Source organism: Lepus europaeus, chromosome 9 (assembly GCF_033115175.1).
Source record: "Lepus europaeus isolate LE1 chromosome 9, mLepTim1.pri, whole genome shotgun sequence".
NCBI lineage: Eukaryota > Metazoa > Chordata > Mammalia > Lagomorpha > Leporidae > Lepus > Lepus europaeus.
The window spans coordinates 116,823,602-116,841,496 of record NC_084835.1 but is presented as its reverse complement, the minus strand read 5'-3'; the positions used below and the strand labels follow the sequence as shown (position 1 = coordinate 116,841,496).

Genomic DNA, 17,895 nt, shown 5'->3' with positions numbered 1-17,895 from the left:
GAAAACCTAAGCAGACCAATAACTGAAACAGAAATTGACACAGTAATAAAGGCCCTCCCAACAAAGAAAAGCCCAGGACCAGATGGATTCACTGCTGAATTCTACCAGACATTTAAAGAAGAACTAACTCCAATTCTTCTCAAACTATTCAGAACAATCGAAAAAGAGGGAATCCTCCCAATTTATTTTTATGAAGCCAGCATCACCTGAATTCCTAAGCTGGAATAAGATGCAGCATTGAAAGGAATTACAGGCCAACGCCGTGGCTTAACAGGCTAAGCCTCCGCCTTGTGGCGCCGCCACACCGGGTTCTAGTCCCGGTTGGGGCACCGGATTCTATCCCAGTTGCCCCTCTTCCAGGCCAGCTCTCTACTATGGCCCAGGAAGGCAGTGGAGGATGGCCCAAGTGCTTGAGCCCTGCACCTGCATGGGAGACCAGGAGAAGCACCTGGCTCCTGCCTTCGGATCAGTGCGATGAGCCAGGCGCAGCAGCCATTGGAGGGTGAACCAACAGCAAAAAGGAAGACCTTTCTCTCTGTCTCTCTCTCTCACTATCCACTCTGCCTGTCTGAAAAAAAAAAAAGAAAAAAAAGAAAAAAGAAAAGAAAGAGAATTACAGACCAATATCGCTGATGAATATAGACGCAAAAATCCTGAATAAAATTCTCGGCAATAGAATGAAACAACACATCAGAAAGATCATCCACCCAGATCAAGTGGGATTTATCCCTAGTATGCAGGGATGGTTCAATGATTGCAAAACAATCAATGTGATACACCACATTAACAGAGTGCAGAAGAAACACCATATGATTATCTCAATAGATGCAGAGAAAGCATTTGATAAAATGCAACACCCTTTCATGATGAAAACTCTAAGCAAACTGTGTATGGAAGGAACATTCCTCAATACAATCAAAGCAATTTATGAAAACATTCAATAGGCCAACATCCTATGAATGGGGAAAAGTTGGAAGCATTTCCGCTGAGATCTGGTACCAGACAGGGATGCCCACTCTCACCACTGCTATTCAATATAGTTCTGGAAGTTTTAGCCAGAGCTATTAGGCAAGAAAAAGAAATTAAAGGGATACAAATTGGGAAGGAAGAACTCAAACTATCCCTCTTTGCAGATGATATGATTCTGTATTTAGGGGATCCAAAGAACTCTACTAAGAGACTATTGGAACTCATAGAAGAGCTTGGCAAAGTTAGCAGGATATAAAATCAACGCACAAAAATCAACAGCCTTTGTATACACAGGCAATGCCACGGCTGAGGAAGAACTTCTAAGATCAATCCCATTCACAATAGCTACAAAAACAATCAAATACCTTCGAATAAACTTAGCCAAGAACATTAAAGATCTATATAATGAAAATTACAAAACCTTAAAGAAAGAAATAGAAGAGGATACCAAAAAATGGAGAAATCTGCCATGCTCATGGATTGGAAGAATCAATATCATCAAAATGTCCATTCTCCCAAAAGCTATTTATATAGATTCAATGCAATACCAATCAAAATACCAAAGACATTCTTCTCAGTTCTGGAAAAAATGATGCTGAAATTCATATGGAGACACTGGAGACCTCGAATAGCTAAAGCAATCTTGTACAACAAAAACAAAGCCAGAGGCATCACAATACCAGATTTTAGGACATACTATAGGGCAGTTGTGATCAAAACAGCATGGTACTGGTACAGAAACAGATGGATAGACCAATGGAACAGAATAGAAACACCAGGAATCAATCCAAACATCTACAGCCAACTTATATTTGATCAAGAATCCAAAACCAATCCCTGGAGTAAGGACAGTCTATTCAATAAATGGTGCTGGGAAAATTGGATTTCCACATGCAGAATCATGAAGCAAGACCCCTACCTTTCACTTTACACAAAAATTCACTCAACATGGATTAAAGACTTAAATCTACGACCTGAAACCATCAAATTATTAGAGAGCATTGGAGAAACCCTGGAAGATATAGGAACAAGCAAAGACTTTTTGGAAAAGACCCTGGAAGCACAGGCAGTCTAAGCCAAAGTTAACATTTGGGATTGCATCAAATTGAGAAGTTTCTGTACTTCAAAAGAAACAGTCAGGAAAGTGAAGAGGCAACCGACAGAATGAGAAAAAATATTTGCAAACTATGCAACAGATAAAGGGTTGATAACCAGAATCTAAAAGGAAATCAAGAAACTCCACAACATCAAAACAAACAACCCACTTAAGAGATAGGCCAAGGACCTCAATAGACATTTTTCCAAAGAGGAAATCCAAATGGCCAACAGACACATGAAAAAATGTTCAAGATCACTAGTAATCACAGAAATGCAAATCAAAACCCCAATGAGGTTCACCTCACCCCGGTGAGAATGGCTCACATTCAGAAATCTACCAACAATAGATGCTGGAGAGGATGTGGGGAAAAAGGGACACTAACCCACTTAGTTGGTGGGAATGCAAACTGGTTAAGCCACTATGGAAGTCAGTCTGGAGATTCCTCAGAAACCTGAATATAACCCTATCATTCAACCCAGCCATCCTATTCCTTGGTATTTACCTAAAGGAAATTAAACAGGCAAACAAAAAAGCTGTCTGCACATTAATGTTTATTGCAGCTCAATTCAGAATAGCTAAGACCTGGAACCAACCCAAATGCCCATCAAGAGTTGACTGGATAAAGAAATTATGGGACATGTACTCTATAGAATACTATACAGCAGTCAAAAAAATGAAATCCGGTCATTTGCAACAAGATGGAGGAATCTGGAAAACATCATGCTGAGTGAATTAAGCCAGTCCCAAAGGGACAAATATCATATATTCTCCCTGATTGTCGACAACTAACTGAGCACCAAAGGGGAAACCTGTTGAAGTGAAATGGACACTATAAGATCAGAATGATTCAACATAGGAAGCGGGATACACAGCAGACTCATAGAATGGCAGATGTCCTAAATAGCACTCTGGCTTCAGAATCAGCCCTTAAGGCATTCGGATCTGGCTGAAGAGCCCATGAGAGTATTTTAGGCATGGAAAGCCAAGACAATCTGAGAAAAGAAAAAAAAAAGAAGACCTAAATGAAATATCTCTGCGAGTGAGATCCCAGTGGAAAGAACGGGGCCATCAAAGAAGGAGGTACCTTTCTCTGAAGGGAAGAGAGAACTTCCACTTCGACTATGACCCTGTCGGAATAAGATCAAAGTTGGCGAACTCAAAAGGCTTCCAGAGCCTTGGCAACTCATGACGCCATAAACAAGAGTGTCAAATTGTTAAATCAACAACAGGAGTCACTATGTACTTACATCTGTCCTTAATGTGTTGTCCAATGTGAAGTAATGCTGTAACTAGTACTGCAACAGTATTTTACACTTTGTGTTTCTGCATGGGTGCAAACTGCTGAAATCTTTACTTAATATATACCAAGTCGTTCTTCTGTATATAAAGAGAATTGAAAATGAATCTTGATGTGAATGGAATGGGAGAGGGAGCGGGAGATGGGAGGGGTGCAGGTGGGAGGGAAGTTATGGGGGGGGGAGAAGCCATTGTAATCCATAAACTGTACTGTGGAAATTTATATTTACTAAATAAAAGTTAAAAAAAGAAAAAAAAGGAATAAAAACATCATATAAATAAAAATTTCCATTAGACACCTCTGTTAGACACTTCTATTAGACAAATCATATCTTGTCTTCTCACCATTTTCATCTATCGTGTGTATATAGAAACATTCACATTTCCTTGTATGTGTTTTTTGTTTGTTTGAAGACTATACTTTCTTCACTGCTCTGGTACTGGGCAGCTGTAAGTGACTTGGTTAAGCTGGATCACAGTCCACTTCATCACTGAGCATAATAATTTGTTTTAATGAGCTGTGTTGGCTCATTACAATCAATGTCCACCAATGAGGAAAAATTTCACAAATATGCAAATGCATTTCCCACAGGATCTCAGCCATTCTCACTAATGATGAAGGTTTTTGTTTTATGATTATTATTGATAATATTAAGCAGTAGATCATGAATAGAACTTCAACGAATGAATTTATTTGCAGTTATTCTTATATATTAGACATTATATGCCGCTTTCAATCACAAATCACACATTGAAACTTTTCTTAGAATGTCTCAAATGACATTCCCAGAATATATCCAGAAATGTACCCAAAATATATCTAGAAAAGAAGTTGCAAAAACTGTTAAAATGTATTGCATACTGCTCATAAGAGTGTGATATATCCAAATTCTTTGTATTTTTAGCGTAGGGGCATGCGTTATTATTTTTTTCATGGCTGATAGAGATTCCTGTAAAATGTGGTTAAGAAGAAAGCTTTCTCAGAAATGGAAGCCAAATGCTGAGAATAGAACACTCCTGGAAGGCTTTTTTTTACTCTTTCAAAAATGATAAATGAGTGTGTGGTCTCTGGCTGTAAAAAGCATTACCATATTTTATAGACTGTAAGATGTCATCAATTATAACACAAAGCATTAATTTATGTAGCACTACGAAAGAGTAGTGCTGCCGATTAAACTGTAACTAACATTTGACTTAAGAGGTGTAGAAATGTGGAAAACATGTACATCATGGGAATATTTTTCATGCAGTTCATGAAGGCATTTAGAAAAAAACATTTCCATGGGCAGACAGTAGTCCAGAGTTCGATACATTTTACGATAAAGTACAACTGTAGAAAGGCAAATTTACTTAATGTGTAGCCACTCTTAAATGGATTGTACACAAAGTGGGCTTTCCTCTCTTCCTGTCTCCTCCTCCTTCTGTCTTCCTCTGAGATGCACACCTCGTGTGACACATTTCTATGTGGCAATGGAGGCAGCCAGAAATTTCCTTTACCACTGTATTGTAAAGGAAGTAAAATAATTTATTGTAAAATAAGTAGTGTTCAAAATGTTTATGGTTGTTGGAACAATATAGTTTTTTTAGTTTGTTAAATATTTGAATTTGCCTTGAATTTATTCCATGTATTTCTAATAATAGGGAATATAGCATGTAAAATAACAAATAACAGAGAGAGCAAACATGTATTTGTTTTTAAGGAAAGGGGTTTTCTGTGAGACTCTGAAAATGCTCGTTACTACCTAGCATGGTTTAGGAAAACCACAGGATTGACAGCTCAGAAAGCAGCCCATTGTGCAAATCCTACCAATGGTGTTTTGAAGGCATCAGATGCAATTTTGCCCTCTTGGTGGTATTTCAACAGCACTGATGCTACTTGTCCTTAAAATGTGTACAGGGCTTTTCTGGTGACCACGAAACAGGATTTTTAGGACAATATGAGCACCTTAATTGCTGTTTTTAAAAGGGATACGCTGTAATTTTTACTATTTGAGGCTGTTTACATACACATATGTTTCTTTCTAAAGAACGTATTTGAAGGACACAGAAACAGAGAGACAGAGATAGAGGTCTTCCATCCACTGGTGTACTTCTCAAATACCTGCAACAGCCAAGAAAGGTCCAGGCCAATGCCAGGAGCCTGGAACTCAATCCAGATCATCCACACGGGCTGGAAGGATTCAAAACCTGAGCCATCTCCTGCTGCCTAGGATGCACATTAACAGGAAGCTGGAACTGGAAGGAGACTGCTACTCGAATCCTCAATCCAGGCACTCGGGTATGGGATGTAGGCTTCCCCTGTGCATCTTAACAGCTGGGCAAAATGGCCACCCCTACACACATGTTTCTGAATTACTTGTGATGTTAGAAAGTTGTTAATTACTCATGAAAATTCTCCCTTCCATTTATTTAAAAAAATAGCCAAATAAGCCGGTTTTCTTTTCATTCGTGTTTTCTCAGCTGCTCTTTACTTATAGGTATTTTATAAAATGTGTAAAGCTTAACAGCATAAAAAGAAAATTCAAAAAGAGAACTTATTCCATATTGTGTGTGTCATGGACTGATGAAAACCCTACATTCAATTAATTTAGGGCATTTGCGGTCTTACTGTCTATGGCGATTTTAGTTGAAACTCAGACTCAACAGACTAAATCCCGTGGTAGCATCTGCAATGCAGTTTTGGATAAAGGGCTCTTACTACAAAGAAAGCCAAAGCTTTCTTTGAAGTTGCACATGCATGGCAGAGAATATTTGGCAAAAGAATTTGAGGAACTCTGTTGGTTCTAAGAACTAGAATCATCTCTGTGAAATGGAAATGAATTCTCGAGATGTCATCCTGTTTAATACGCATCTATAGTAATTTCCTCAATTACTCAAATATTAATAATCTATTGGAAATAATTCCAGTTTAAAATTTTTTGCCCTGGGTTAATTCTCTCATGCACCCATGAATGCAAAACTCTTTTAAAAGGAGACTGGTTTTGGGTTAAGAAATTAAGTACATTTGGGAGCTTCTTAGGATTGCTGTCCGAGCACTTCCTGATTGTCACTTGGATGTGAGAGTGGGGGCTGTAATTTTACATGGAAGCTGAATTCCCATGTTACAGAAGTCACTCTCTAAGGAGGATTGACTGCGGAACTTCCAATGAGCTGCTTCATTCTTCAAGAACCAATGAGGGGGCTGGCATTGTGGTGCAGCCCATAAAGCTGCTACCTGCAGTGCCAGCATCCCATACGGGCACTGGTTTGAATCCCGGTGCTCCACTTCCGATCCAACTCTCTGCTATGGCCTGGGAAAGCAGAAAAAGATGGCCCAAGTCCTTGGCCCCTGCACCTGTGTGGGAGACCCAGAAGAAGCTCCCGGTTCTTGGCTTCAGATCAGTGCAGCTCCACCCTTTGAGGCCAACTGGGGAGTGAACCAGCAGATGGAAGACCTCTCTCTCTCTCTTCCCCTGCCTCTGCCTCTCTGTAACTCTGCCTTTCAAATAAAATAAATAAATCTTTAAAAAACAAAAGAAACAATGGGGCTCCATCATCATCCACTCAATCAGTATTTTCACGATCACATCAAAATTTTCTGGTGGTGATGTCTTGCCCAAAGTTACCTTAAGGCATGGAAAACTCTTGCCGATAAATAGCTAACCTCCACTGAAAGCCATCTTAATTGAGTCCAGCAGTAATCACTGGCTCCTTCATTATCTTTCTCAGAAAGGGAAATAAAAATATTCTCTTACCAGGCTGGCATTGTGGCACAGCAGATTAAGCCCCTGTCTGTAGAGCCGGCATCCCATATGAGCTCCAGTTCAAGTCCCAGTTGCTCCACTTCCAATCTAGCTCCCTGCTAATGTGCCTGGGAAAGCCGTGGAAGATGGCCCAAATGCTTCTGCACCCATCTGGGAGAACTGGAAAAACTCCTAGCTCCTGGCTTTGGATTAGCCCACTTCTGGCTGTTGCAGCCACTTGGGGAGTAAACCAGGGGATGGAAGTGTACTCTGTCTAACTCCTGCCTTTCAAATAAATAATAATAAATCTTTAAAAAATATTCTCTTTTTTGATTGCCTTACCAACTAATGATTCTTTGCCAGTATTGTTTAATGGCAGATGTACAGTATCATTTACAACACTGGGAAATTTTTCCTGATAGCAGGTTCCTCAAGCAAGGATGGAGATATGGCCTCGTTTAGATAATAGAGATATATCAAAATACACTTATTCATGTGGCCCCTCAAAAGGAAAGTTATAAACAAGGACAAAACAAGGTTTTATAAATATATGAAGTTGAAGATCATATGGAAGCATTTCTTTTGTGGTAGAAGTGGTTGTAAAGACATCATGTCTGGGACCGGCACTGTGGCGTAGCAGGTTAAAGCCCTAGCCTGTAGCAGCGGCATCCCATATAGGCACTGGTTTGAGTCCTAGCTGCTCTGCTTCAGATCCAACTCCCTGCTAATGGCCTGGGAAAGCAGCAGAGGATGGCTCTGGTGCTTGGGCCCCTGCACACACATGGGAGACCCTGAAGAAGCTCCTGGCTTCTGGCTTCGGCCTGGCCCAGCCCTAGTTGTTGTGGCCATTTGGGGCGTGAACCAGCAGATGGAAGACCTCTCTCTCTCTGTCTCTACCTATATCTGTAACTCTACCTTTCAAATAAATAAAATCTAAAAAAAAAAAAAAACCACATTATATCTTACTCAGGTTTGTTTTTCTATAAAGCTAGAAATACTCTTAAATTATCTTCCTTTTAAAGGATGAAAGTAAATGCTATAATTTTCTGAACTGTTTGGTCATTCCTTGCTTACATATTTCTTTTGTAATTTACTCCTATAAAATCTTTTCAATCACATTTAAATATATAAACATTTTATCAGATCAATATTAATCTCACATGACTGGTTTTTAAAACTAGAAAGCCAACTGCCAACTTTTTTTGTCATCCTATTTTGCAGTATGCATGATAAATGGAATGCAACATTTTTATACCTTAGAAAAAGTTTTTGGTATCATTCCAAGTCCCAAATGATACTTTGCCTATAATTTATATATATTGATAGTTTATAGCAGAAGCATTTATTTTACTTTTTAGAGATTTATTTACTTATTTCAAAGGCAGAATCACACACACACACATACACACATACACACACACACAGAGAGAGAGAGAGAGAGAGAGAGAGACAGAGAGAGAGACAGAGAATGAGAGAGATATCTTCCAACTGCTGGTCCACTCCCCAAATTTCCACAAAAGCCAGAACTAGGACAGGCCAAAGCTAGGAGCTCAATCTCCCACATTGGTGTAGGAACCCAAGTATTTTGGCCATCATTTGCTACTTCCCAGACACGTTAACGGGAAGCTGGGTCTTGAGCCAGGCACTCTGATATGGGACACAGGTGTCCCACCCAAGAGGCAGCTCAACCTGCTGGCACAGGCTCATTTCATTTTTAAACTTTGACCAAACGAAGGAGGGCATTTAGTACTGATTACGATGCCAGTTGGGATGCCTGTGTCCCATAGTGCAGTGCTTGGGTTTGAGTCCTAGCTCCACTTCTGATTCCAGCTTCCTGCCAATGTGCAGGAAGGAGGAAGCAGGTGATGGCCTAAGCACTTGAGTCCTTGCCATTCATGTGGGAGACCTGGATTCAGTTCTGGGCTCTTCATTTCTGCCTGGCTCAGCCCTGCCTCTTGTGGGCATTTGGGGCAGTGAACCAGTAGGTAGGAGATTAATCTCTCTTTCTGTCTCTGTGCCTTCCAAGTAAATAAAAATTTATTTTAAATCAGCAAATAGAGGTTAGTTAAATGCGATTTCATATTTTCGGATATTCTTTTTAAAGTTTTGTGCACATGGAGGAAGTCCTTGAAACAGAACAGCTGGACACCTTTGTCTATGGCCTGGCCTTTGGGAATATGGCGGCCGAGCTGAGGCAACGCAAGCTGAGAACCACACGCACTCAGCTCACCTTGGAGATGGTTGAGGTATGGAGTAATTTTCACAAGCAGTAACCTTCACAGAAAGGCACAGTTATCAAATTGCTTTTGAAATGTTTCAACTCCATGTATGCACCAAGTGATGGAATCTCTGATTTGGGTTTCTCTGTTGAGCCTGCTGTTTGACCATCTGCTGCACTTTCCTTCTATCTCTGAGCATCGACCCACATACCCCTGGTACACACATCCAGTTTAGACTTCCTGGGATCATGGTGAACAGAGCCTGGTCTCCACACCTTTAAGAGCAATTACTTGTTTTTGGCACAAGATTGCAATATATTCTTGAAAGAGTGTGAAAGGTATTATGCAGCCAGCATTGAGGATAACAATAAAAGATTGTGAATCTTATGATCAAAATCACTCCTACACCAGCATCATAGCATTCAACACATTCATGGTACTTTCTATGTGCCTGGTCCAATTCTCAGCCCTTTCTATAGATTAATGCAGACACAGCCTAACAACTAAATGACAACCATTACAGTTCCATGTTACAGGTACAGGAGAACAAGACACAGAGTGAGAAATTTGTCCCAGATTACACAACCAGTAAGTGGTAGTGTTGGGATGCGAGCCCAGGACACAAATTATTTGTTCTTCTTTAGGGCACATGGTTATGGTAGCACAAAAGGTTTTGGAATTTACTTTAGGAACATAAAATTTAAATCATTCTGCTCATGAGCATTTGCCAATTTAGAACAACTAAAAGTAAAAGAAACTACACTTCTTAATAGTATTTTCATTGCAAATGAGCCTTAATAGATTGTAAATATGGGATAATAATGAATGTTCAAGGCTTTGAAATAATTTAGATTTGATAGTTATATTTTTCACCTATATTTAATTGATTAGAAAAATGGTCTATTAATTAACTGTTACAAAGTTTGAATTTGACCTAAATTATCTTGAAGATGAAGCATTCCAACCTCCCAACTGATGATTCTTAATCACTTGCATATGAATACTCCTACTAATGCTGTCTGCTCATTCATCTCATGGAGGGAACGGAGTCCTGGATGAGCCTGACTCTCTCTTGTCCTCCAACAGTGTTAGGGAGGCTCTTTAGCCACATGCTAGATGCAAAGATAGACACGTATAAGGTAGCAGTGAGAAAACTAGAACTGGATTACAAGTATGCACTAAGAGCAACCTTGCTTTTGTTCAAAGACATTTTCTTTTCTACTTCAAAATAGTATGTAAAATGTTAAACATTGAAACTAATGTAATACTCAGTATAAAACTCTATCATCTGGAACTGCCACAGACATACTGATGCTTCCCAAGGAGAATGGTGGGCATCTTCCCAAGCACCACTACTCATTCAGAGGGGGACTGTAACGCATCTGTAAATCTTGAAGAAAGAAGGAATAGTCATCTGTTAAGATGATATCAATCGCCTTTCCATTGCTTGCATTCAAACAAGTTAGTAGTAAAGTTTATAATTTTTTTCAGCTAGTAGTAAAATTTGTTAGTTCAGTCTTCACCAAATTATTTCTTGGCTTGACTTGAGTACTCTTGTACAGTCCCAGGACAGAACATCAAACAAATTATTCTGTTGCTAAACATTGTACTATTGGCTCTGAAATGGAAATAAAGAGTTAGGAATGTCAGAGCACCTAGGATAAACACAGAGATTAAAATAAAGGCGGGATTCTTTTTGGTAGTAACTTAATTTTCCTGGTTATTTTGGGTGCACAGTGGAATCTCCAAATGTTCAACTGTGGGTGGAAATATGCAAACACAATTGCTTCTTATTTCATTTTCTACATACTCCACTCTTCTTTGGGTAACCAAGGGAAGCCCTCATACATAGACAGATACAGGGAGTGCAGGGCTCTCAGTGACCACAGATAACTGCTTTTGTGACATACTGAGTAGATGTTACAGGGACAAGAAGTTGGGCTTGGAGGTAGGGTAACTGGGGTGGGCCTTCTGGGCCAGGGGAGGGGTGGACACCGAGGCACTGATGCAGAAGGACCCACATATACACGCTGCACACTGGACCTCAGTGACATTCATTCCCAAGCTGTTAGGGCACCACGGAGGCAGCCTTACCCGGGCCTTCTGCTCCACTTCCAGCATCAATCTTTCATGCTGCTCAGCTATGGCCAGTGTCGCAGAATGGACCTTCTGATAGATCATTTCTCCTTCCCTTGTTTGAAACGTGAACAGTCCTTCTCCCGTGTCACACATTCTGTGAGAACAGAGACAGGGAAAGAGATGGGTCTTCATGTGCTGAACTGCGGAACAGTTTTCCATGTAAAAGACGCCCTCGCCCTTGGGTTCCCTCCTTCTCGAATTTCACAGGAGTTAGTGAGGCAGATTGGTCTTAGACCACACAACCGACTCAGGGGCAAATGGAGCACAAAAATGCAACAGAGGTGGAAATCCATGCACATCTGGATTATTACAGGTGAGGCATTCAAGACAGTGTAAAGGAACAGGTAAAAGTGATACTGTGTACCTTACCAATATTTTAAAAATAGAAACAACTACTCAGAGTGGTTTAAGGATTTTCATGTTTGTGATACAAGAGCAATAGCACATGTGACTCAACCTCTCTTGAAATGTAAAAAGTTCAGGATAAATCTGTAATTTATACTTTTTGGAATCAAAGAGAATGCATTTTTAATTTTACACATTTTTTAACTTTATGGATTTGCATACATAAGCCAAATATTTCATTTAATTCTCGGAATTCTTAAGTAAATCTTGGTATAAAGTATAGTCTAGTGCAGTATAATGGAGACTCTATTTCACTATGAGAATTTTCGGCCTGAACTTTACTCTTGCGCTTACCACATGTACCCTTGGGCAAGCTGCCCAACCTGCCTAGAATTCCTTCTCACATTACTAAAATAGCAGTGATGATAAGACCAATGTCCTTAGGTTGTTCTGAACGTTAAAAGAGTTGATGCAACAAATACACACAGTGTTGCTTATAAAGTGGTCAAAATGTTCGCCATTTTTGTCATAAAGTTTGCAACTAATCTAAATATCCACCATAGCCAAATGGCTGGATTAATACCATTTTCATCTGCTATTATGATACAGACTGTTACACTATTTTTAAAAAATATTTTTTTTATTTATTTGAAAGTCAGAGTTACACACAGAGAGAAGTAGAGGCAGAAAGAGAAAGAGAGAGAGAGAGAGAGAGAGAGAGAGAGAGAGAGAGAATCTTCCATCTGATGGTTCACTCCCCAATTGGCCACAACGGCCAGAACTGCAACGATCCGAAGCCAGGAGCCAGGAGCTTCTTCCGGGTCTCCCACATGGTTCAGGGGCCAAGGACTAGGGCCGTCTTCTACTGCTTTCCCAGGCCATAGCAGAAAGCTGGATTGAAAGTGGAGCAGCCAGGACTTGAACCAGTGCCTATATGGAATGTTGGCACTGCAGGAGGTAGCCTTACTGGCTATGCCACAGCGCTGGCCCCCTGTTACACTATTATGATACAGTATTTCAGATGACTACTGCACAGCAACTACTATGTAACAAACAGTATTAAAATATTCTAAAGAGAATTGAAAATGAATCTTGATGCGAATGGAGGGGGAGAGGGAGCGGGAGAGGGGAGGGTTGCGGGTGGGAGGGAAGTTATGGGAGGGGGAAGCCATTGTAATCCATAAGCTGTACATTGGAAACTTATATTCATTAAATAAAAGTCAAAAAAAATTTCTATTATGTAAATCCAAGGGGAAAATCAGTATGCAAACTATTTTTAATTATTATTATCTTTTTATGAAGTAATTTTATTATAAAAAATCCACTGACAAGTTGTTAGACAAAAGGATTATAGACAAATTTTATTAACAAGGATTTATTCTGAAATGAAAAATATATTTTTAATTTTTATTTATTTGAAAAACGAGGGGAGGGGGAAAGAGGGAGAGGGAGAGAGAGAGAGAGAGAGAGAGAGAGAGAGAACCAGAGATCAACCATCTGCTAGTTCACATCCCAAATGGTTTCAATATTCAGATATTTTATGTGGGTGGCAGGGACTCAAGAGGTTGGGTCATCACCTGCTGCCTCCCAGGGTGCTCATTAGCAGGAAGATAGAATTGAAGTGGAACCAGGAAATGAACCCAAGAACTCCACTGAGGAATCCTGTTGCCCAAAGTGATCTAGTAATCACTGTGCCAAAAGCCTGCCCTAAAAAACTTATTTTTAATTATCATTTATTTAAACCAGCTTTTAAAAAGAATTGAATGCCTTCAGAAAGAAAGAACCATTCAAAATCAATTTGATATCAATACTTAGATATTGGATCATAATTGTTAGGTTGTTGGCTTTCAAGGTCTAACCTCAAAAGATTTGCAGGTTGTAGTATTAGCATATTCATGAGGCCGCACTATTTCTTCAAACACCAGAAAGATTCTGGATTCTTCCTTATGGTTCTCAAAGGAGTTTTCAGTAGAAAAAGTCTCAAGTGGCTCCAGACATTACAGAGGCTGCAACTGGGATCCCGTAGGGCCTCATCGAGCCAGCACTTAGCTTCTGTGAGAGAGATCTTAATAAAATTCACACAGCGTGAAATGGAAATCTGGGAGGAAAATGAAGAGTTTTCGCAAAGTGAAACAAATGAGCTTGCTTTGTGGAGTCAGAGGAGCAAGGAAATCCAGCAGCAGCAGCAGCAGCGGCGCCATTGCTAAGTCGCGAGGGCTCCTCGTTTGGAACAGCACTGGCTGCTAGCCTTGGGAAATGAGATAACGAACATGCAAATGCTACTTCATGCTCTGTCCCTGCGTGTGAGGTGCCAGGGGTTGTGCATTTCCTGGGGCTGACAGCTGCCCAGGGGGCAGTTTGAATGCTTAAAAGAGGTTTTTTTTTTTTTTTTTTTCCCAGTTTCTGATATAAAAACTATAAACTTTATCCTTTAATCAAGAAACAAGGCGTTTTAAAAATATCACACAGAAAAGCACTGACATCTTAAGCAGAAGGTGTTCTTTCTTCAATGTCTGTACCTGAGCCAAGCTGAAGGTCAAACGTCTTCAGCACCATGGGCTCATGCTGATGACTTTGCCAGCCAGGTGGGGATAAACAGTGGAGGTTTCTCTGGTTGTGGTTTAAAAGGTGTTCTTTGGGGGCTGGTAGGGAACAGCTATGCAGGCTTTTTCTTATCTGTCTAGAATGTTCTGTGGTCCTAAGTCAATGCTAGGAAAGATGACAAGTGGAAACACAGGTGTAGTTGCTTTTGATGGCTCTTCAAGGACTGGTCCACAGCGGAGCTGCACCTGTGTCCCTGGGAGCTTGTCCCTGACAGCTGAATCGCAAGGCTCCCCGTGTGGCTCATGTGCACAGGGTGGCTTGTGAGCCGCAAACCTGAGGGAACCATTTCAGTAAAGGGAGTGAGAGATGACACATAGAACCCAAATGAGGACAACCTAGAAGTCATATTTATGCAGTGTTTAAAAGACTGAAATATGAAATCGAAGGCTAGAAAGGGTGAAATAAGACAAATGGGGAAACAAGAATCCTTCCCTTAATTTGGGAAGAGCTAATACAAAGGAGCAATTTCATGTAAGTCTTTCTTGTCACTAACACGCACATTCTTTTTTTTAATTTTTTTTTATTTAGTAAATATAAATTTCCAAAGTACAGTTTATGGATTACAATGGCTCCCCCCCCATAACTTCCCTTCCACTTGCACCCCTCCCATCTCCTGCTCTCTCTCCCATTCCATTCACATCAAGATTCATTTTCAATTCTCTTTATATACAGAAGATCGATTCAGTATATATTAAGTAAAGATTTCAACAGTTTGCACCCACACAGAAACACAAAGTGTAAAAATACTGTTTCAGTACTAGTTATAGCATTACTTCACATTGGACAACACATTAAGGACAGATCCCACATGAGAAGTAAGTACACAGTGACTCCTGTTGTTGACTTAACAATTTAACACTCTTGTTTATGGCGTCAGTAATCTCCCTAGGCTCTACTCATGAGTTGCCAAGGCTATGGAAGCCTTTTGAGTTCGCCAACTTCGATCTTATTCCGACAGGGTCATAGTCGAAGTGGAAGTTCTCTCTTCCCTTCAGAGAAAGGTACCTCCTTCTTTGATGGCCCCGTTCTTTCCACTGGGATCTCACTCGCAGAGATATTTCATTTAGGTCTTCTTTTTTTTTTTCTTTTCTCAGAGTGTCTTGGCTTTCCATGCCTACAATACTCTCATGGGCTCTTCAGCCAGATCCGAATGCTTTAAGGGCTGATTCTGAGGCCAGAGTGACACGCACATTCTTCAACTGCATTTATTTTGTGAAAAACTGATAACATAGAGGATGTATGTTTGCTCTGACTCCAAACTAGAATTCTGTTGATATTTACAGACAGTAACAAATGTTTTTCTTCAGACTTAACAATATACTTGTGCAATATTAATATATTTGCTTGATGCTGGTTGGGACGCCTGCATCCCTCATCAGTGTGTGGGTTCAGATCCTGCCTGTGCTCACAGTGCGCATTCTAGGAGGCAGCAGGTTATGGCTTAAGGGGTTTGGTCCTTGCCACCCACATGGGAGACACGAACTAATTTCTTGGTGCCTGGGCCTTTGGGAAGTGAACCCCTGGATTGGGACCTCTCTCTCTCTCTCTTTCACTCCCACTATTTCTCCTTCCTCCCTCCTCTGAGTTTCTGTCTGTATTTCTGTATATCTGTGTCTACTTGTCTCTCAAATAAATTACAGAGATCAGCAACTTAAACAGCAGAACAAACTGTTGAAGAATATAATCTCTGAGGTCCTGCTCCACTCTGAAGAACAGCCTAGAGACTCATAAAAATTCCAGGAGATGAGAAGAACTGACACACTTATTTCCTGTTTTTTTTTTTTTTTTGACACTTTGATATAAGAGGAACTTTAACAGTATAGGGTTCAAAAGACTGTCATAGCACAAACTTCGATCACTATGACACGGCCCGTCATATAGATTTACCACCTATGTTTCAAGTAGGCACTACAAATCAGGAGTGGAAAATGTCATGGTCCATTACCCCAAGGCTTTCCAGATGTTGGAGGTAGACAACCACTGATCTGCCACCAGGGGGAGGTATGGAGCCATGAAGAAGGCAACCGGACAGTCAATGGGGAAATGTATGTTACCTGTTGGCTCCTCATCTGGGAAACTGGAGCTACAAGATTTTGTCCTAGAGTTTTTTCCCCTTTTTTTAAAAAAATAAATAAATAAAGTAACACATGTGATCACAGGAAGGCAAGGGGATTCGAGCCCAGGTTCCTCTAACCATGCACAAGGCAAGGAAAGCCCTGTTTGTGGGAAGGACCCCCGGCCAGCATCTGGAACACCTCTTCCGAGCCTTTGAAACCTTCAGTCTGTCTCTTGTAGGACTGATGCCTTGGGCCACGCTGCAGGATTTGACCAGAAAACTTGATCCCAACAATGTGACTTAGACTAAGTGCCTGCTTCTACGCGGACGGAGGGTGGAGTCTGAGGCACTGAGGTGGAACTTGGAGGTGCTGTGTGCCTACAGGGAGGGCCCCTAATAAAAAACCTTGGGCACCAAAGTATGGGGAAGTTCCCCTGCTTGACAGCACCTCGCATGTGCTGTCAGTCACCACTGCTGGGAGGGTTAAGTGTCCCCATGGAACCGCAGCAGTGCTGGACTCTCCTGCTCTCCCTCCCGTGTGTCTTCTCCTTATGCTGACTCTACCTGTGCTCTTACTGCACTGAGCCTACTGTGTGTGTAACAGCATCTCCTGGGTTTTACAGTTCTTATGGAGACCACTGAGCTCGAGAGTGGTCTTGGGCCCCTCCACTGGAGACAGCTGCACATGGTAGAGCATCAAGGTATCTTAATACACCAAGAATCTAAGCACCCTCGTCTTTTCCCTACATGACTGTTTTGTAAATTCCATTTTCCTGGGGAATCTGAATCTGTCCTAACTTTATCCTCCCCCACTGCTCACTGCCAGTAGCACTTGAAATAACAGCACAGTTAGTCTTGTCTCTGTAGTAAACTAATAAATAAGGAAGAATGAAAAAGTATGCAGATGTAGACCTTGTAGAAGACTGAACTTTACATCAGACGCTCCACTCTCATTCCTGCCTTCAAGGAGGGAAACAGCCCCAGCTGACAGTGAACTGGAGTAATTTAGCTGGAGAAAGTGTCATGACCATATGACTGCTGGACCACACCCTCCTTTTCCTGCACTTAAGCCTCAAGCCTCATTCTTTATGAAGGGGAGACTTCAAAGTGTCAGGCATTCTCCCAAGTGACAAGCAAAATAAATTTATCAACACAAAAATTATGGAGACACTTCACTTTCACAAAGTAAAAATGGCTACTATAAAACAATTTTCTGTGAATCTCTGGATAAAATTCTGCTACAGATGAATTAATTGACCACTGACAAATTTATCCATTTCACAGCTGTATGATTTCATTCCCACTGTAACATCTGCAGTATTGTGTGCATATTTGATAACCAAATATTTACCCTTCATGTGCACAGAAATTTTTTAAGATTTATTTATTTATTTGAAATGCAGAGTTACAGAGAGGCAGAGGCAGAGACAGAGAGGGAGAGAGGTC

At 40.7% G+C, this 17,895-nt stretch overlaps 1 protein-coding gene across 2 annotated transcripts in view; it reads right to left on the bottom strand.

The window, feature by feature from the left end:
• The window catches only part of DOK6 (docking protein 6), a 475,096-nt gene that overhangs the window by 118,579 nt on the left and 338,622 nt on the right, over positions 1 to 17,895 (bottom strand). For both annotated transcript variants that reach the window (XM_062201788.1, XM_062201789.1), the window contains exon 6: positions 11,400 to 11,538. In XM_062201788.1, the coding sequence (XP_062057772.1) occupies positions 11,400 to 11,538 (139 nt within the window). The remainder of the gene's footprint in view (positions 1 to 11,399; positions 11,539 to 17,895) is intronic.